Here is a 4,820-nt window from a genome sequence, read left to right as displayed (position 1 = left end):
AGTATTTGTTGTTGAAAAGTGTGCAAATTTTTTTTCAGGGGGGGGGGGTAAATGAATTTTCTTCTGGGGGGTTTTCCACATTGAAACTTTTTTGGAAAGAAAGTTTTCTTGGGGAAAGGAAAGATTTAGGATTGTCTTTAGGGGGGGGGGGCACATAATAGGCTACTTCAATAAACTTGCGAACAAAGAAATACCTGTAATTTAAAGGGAGCCTCGACAATTATGTGTCGTATTTAGGTAGTCAAAATGGTCGTAAGTTTAATCTAAAATCTGGTGAGGGTTAAAGTTCTAATAAATCTGTCGAAATTAAAATGGTATAAAAATATTGATACAAAAATAGTAAGTTATAAAAGCCGCCCCGCTATAAAAAAAAGTAGATAATAAGCAGTTCACCATCTACAAAAAAGTAATAATTAATATTTCCTGTATATTTTTTGTCTTTGCACTTCTTACCGCTATAGTGAGCGAGTTAAGATTTTTGTTGTCAAATAAGATTGGTCTTGAACCAGATTTTAGGTTCATGCGCTCTTTGCGACATAGAATACTAGTTCTCTTGGGGGTGTCACAAGAAACATAGAATACTAGTTCTTTTGGGGGTGTCACAAGAAAACAAAACGAAGAAAATAATGTGCAGAACAATTTTAGCTAACAAATTTTGCCTAGAGACCCACTATACTTTACCCCCCCTTCCTAATCTGCAAATATAAAACCTAAAGCTGTTTCTTAAATTATTATATTTTCATCATATTTTTTGTATATTTTATTAAGATTACCTAACTTCACTTCTCGAGTGTGTACCATTATGTAAACAAGTACAAAAAAAACATGATGTTACAAGAGCAGAACCATCACAATTTTCGATGTCAACCAATTGTGGCATAAAATCCAGTAAAAGCCAGTAAAGATGTCGGAAACTATGCAAGTGTTTTTTGTAAGTCATTAGACCCTTCAACTCTGTATCTCTGATCTTTATTTTCGTTTATTATTGCATCAGACATTTTTTTCAGTGCGCAGCAGTGCACGTATAAGCAGTACCAACCCATTCTCTTTTTCTTTTGTTATCAGTTTTATCGGGCAGCATTAGGAGGCCCAGCTTCGCTTCTGGAGGAAATTATAAGCATAAAAATGATATTCAGTGTACCCTCCCTCCTAATATGAACACTCCCTACACCCTGATTTATACATGAAAATCTTTTGAATAATTCTTATAGAATTCGTTATTTTTTAACAAAGATACAAAGGAGAAGGTAATTTTCAAACTCCAGGAGTCAATTCTAGGGTTTCTGGTGCGATGATGCCAAGGGGGAAGCTGAGAGGGGACATGTACTGCAGCATTAATGATGAATCTGGCTGAAAGAAGCGGAGAGTATGCAACATTCACCTTCTCCCATCCGAAAGTTTGTTTATGCCATACTACTGCAGTCCTACTGACTTTATACTGCAAAATACTCGCTTGGCTTCAGGACTCAGTTAGCTGTATTTCACCCCTCATACAACTGTTAGAAGAGCTAAATCAGAGGCGCCATTTGGGCCAAATCTTGGGGTCGTCATGGACTCCATCTGCCCCCCCCCCCCGATTCTCTTTGTGTTGCGTAAGAAAAATCCAGGTTTTGGCAGCACATTGATCGAATATTCTAAGTAAAAATGCATTTTCAGCACCCGTGTGCTACTTGGAAATGTACTGTAACCAAATATGGAACTCAACCTACACTGACCTCTAAGATTAATTATAACAACGAAGAATGCAATCAACGAGGTTAAGTGATTAAACTGAAAGTGGAAAATTCAACCAGACTACAGACTGGCATTCCTCAGCGAGAGACTTTCTTATTTAAGTAAACAATACGTTGGTGAAAATAACCTTCATTGTTATGCTAAGGGTTGTAACCAAAATCTCAGTGTCCCTTCAGCAGAAATCTTCCAGATCAAATATATTTACAAAAAGGAAAAACATAACAAGAAAAAAAATATAACAACATTCAAGGTAACAAGGGGAACCGCCGAGCTTTCATCTTTGCAAAATCGTCAACAAGCTGGTTCTAGTCCAAATTTTTTACTAAATCCTTCTCTGCAAATATCAAAAGGAGGTGACTGAGACGATCATCTCCTGATGTAGACCACAGGTAGTTTTACACTATTTCTAGGCTAGAAAAGAAATGCTCATTGCTCGCTGTTGTCTCAGAAAGTGTGGCAGCAATACGAAGTACTTTAATTACTTCTGAGTAAGCCACTGGTAATGCCTGAAGATGGTCGACAATGTCTAGGAAGTTTTCGGGCTTTTTATTCTCATTGAGCAAGAAACGCTTGGCCATACCAGCTTGAGATTCGAGAAGAATGTTGTCTATATCCAGCTCGCCCTAAAGAGAAGAGAAAAGCTTGAGCAGCTCTGTGTCCATAAGCTTGGTTGAGCTTGGATCCAAGGCATCGAGCGCACTCAGCACTGGCAAGTTATCTGTGAACCTTTTGTCAAATTCTGCTAGTAGACGGTCAAAAGTTTTGAAGTATTCTTGCTTCATTACACCCTCCAAAGTAGCAGTACAATTTCCAGATTCGATGAAATTCTTTCCTAGCGTCAAAGTTGTCAAAAATTGTTTCCGATGCTTGGTGATCTTTTGAATTCTTCAAGGTCGTCCTTTCTGACCAACAGAGCAGGGTCTAGTTGCGGGTCCATTCACAGCAGGCACTTCAATTTCGAGTTCTGTTGCAAACTCTTTAGCCTTCTTGAAAAGCGATACAAATGAAGCATCTGAACGCAGGTCGGTGAGTTTGCTTCTTGTGGCCTGAATCAGGGTGTGTGACCGAAAAATAACCAAGTCGACGGCGACGGAATGGAGTTGGTGAGACAGCGATTTCGTTGCTCTTGTAATTGCTTTGATGTAGTGCAATCGGAAGATAACAAGGAACGATTCCATCGAGAAATGATAGGCCAGGACCTGGCCTATTTTAGTCTATCAACTCTGAGGAATTACTGCAAATATTCAGAATTTATAATATTAATATAATCATCTAGGAAACGGGCATTTGAAAGAATCTGAGAATTATATTATGTATCTAACTTACTTTCAAAGTTTACAATGGTTAATAGCAAATATTGTTATTATTATGGCCGGCAAAGGACCCTTTTTGGTGGAAGCTTGGGCCCCCTGGAAAATCTGGGGTGGGCATTTGACCACCCCTGCCCCCCCCAATGGTGCCTCTGAGCTAAATATAAGTATCGGTTAAGAGTTTGCAACACTAAGTGATTTATGGGTGGATAAGGGGCTTCCACCTCCCTGAAACTCTTGATTTTCTGAGTGATCCCTTTCAAATTGTCAAATAGAATTGGCCTTATCAAGATTATCCTATCCAAAAATATGTATTGTTCACCGTCCCCCAAGGAAAAAAATCTATGGGTGCGTGTGAAAGGTAGATAGGATCATCCCCAAATGTAGAATACATGGATATGGTTAAAAGCAATTGATTAATTGTCAATCAATGTTTGTCAAAAGCTTTTAGAAATATTCAATTTTTTCGTGTTTAAATCTTTTCCTTTTATTATATTCGAGAGCCTTAAATTTGACTATAGCCTTAATTTCTAGCCTTACGTTGAAGCCATTCCGAGAAAGTGTTTTTAAACTCTGAAAAAAAGTTTCAACTGTTTGTTTCAAAAGTTTCCATATCATTGCTTTTATTAGTTCCCGAAACCTCCCCAAAACTTCGTGTTTCAATTTTTTCCTTTTGTTATGTTCAAGAGCCTTAAATTTGATCTAAATTTAACTAGAGCCTTGATTTAGAGCCTTAAGTTGAAGCTATCCCAAGAAAAGCGTTTTTAAACACTGAAAAAAAATGTCAACTGTTTGTTTCAAAAGTTTCAATATCATTGTATTTAGTAGTTTTCGGAAATTACTGCAAATAGACAAAGGCACATAAATCTTTATTACCTAGCCTACATTGGTAGAGAATTCAGTGGTTGAAAGATGTGGCTTAAACGGCTATAATCGTGGAGGGGGGGGGAGCAAACCCTGCAAAAAAGCTTCAAATGAACGTTATAAACCCATACACACTCAATTTTTATCAAACAATATTAATAATCAATTTTTAACGTGCTACAAAACGACAAAACGCAAGGGGAATGATAGAAAAAAAAACAACAAACAAAAAGAGAAGAAACAGCATTACCATCTAAACTAATTTTCTCAAACTTTGTCAGAATCCACGTTCTGACACAGATCATCAATTTTCTCAAGTGACAACGACCAAGCAACGTTGCCATGTAAATTCCCGTTATATATGATTGAAAGTGAAATTCCCTAAGAAAGTTTATTGAAAAGCTATTTAAATTAGAATTTCAATAGCAAATTCTTTCGGTAATGTACATCTACCAATTGATCTACGAATGAAACTCTTGAAATTCGACCAAGATCAGAAACAAGCTTCAACTAGCAAAAAATCAAAATAAAAACACTTTCTGTTCCTTGGCATAATTAAAGTCTATCCATATACCTGAGTACCGTGAATTTTCTTTTTGTTGGTTAGAGTTTTAAGGTTTTTAGTCCAGTAGCTATAGCATTTTCATCAGTGTTGCCTTGTTGAATAGCGTTCTCACGTAGTCACAACGATTCTGACTGTTTTATCCTCCAACTACAACTGACTTTTCGCAACTTCTGTCAGTGATTAAGTCGGCACGTAGTTACGTAGCATGTAGTTGGGATAAAGTTTGGATAAAGAGTCATAATTTTTTCAGCTTTAAAATAGCTGGAACAATTTATCGCAAAATCAATTTAGCCCATTAGAGACCCTTGAGCGCAATTTTGAACCATATTCATATCACCAAATGTACC

The 4,820-nt window shown here is 37.0% G+C and overlaps 1 protein-coding gene across 1 annotated transcript in view; it reads left to right on the top strand.

Annotated features, from left to right (window-relative positions):
• LOC136034297 (uncharacterized) overlaps positions 1-902 on the top strand; it is a 73,622-nt gene extending 72,720 nt beyond the window's left edge. Inside the window, exon 12 of the mRNA XM_065715435.1 lies at positions 769-902. Coding sequence (XP_065571507.1) covers positions 769-902 — 134 coding nt within the window. The remainder of the gene's footprint in view (positions 1-768) is intronic.
• The last annotated feature ends 3,918 nt before the right edge of the window (positions 903-4,820 follow it).

Source organism: Artemia franciscana, chromosome 13 (genome assembly GCF_032884065.1).
Source record: "Artemia franciscana chromosome 13, ASM3288406v1, whole genome shotgun sequence".
NCBI lineage: Eukaryota > Metazoa > Arthropoda > Branchiopoda > Anostraca > Artemiidae > Artemia > Artemia franciscana.
The sequence above is the reverse complement of the archived record's forward strand: the minus strand, read 5'-3'. Positions and strand labels throughout refer to the sequence as shown.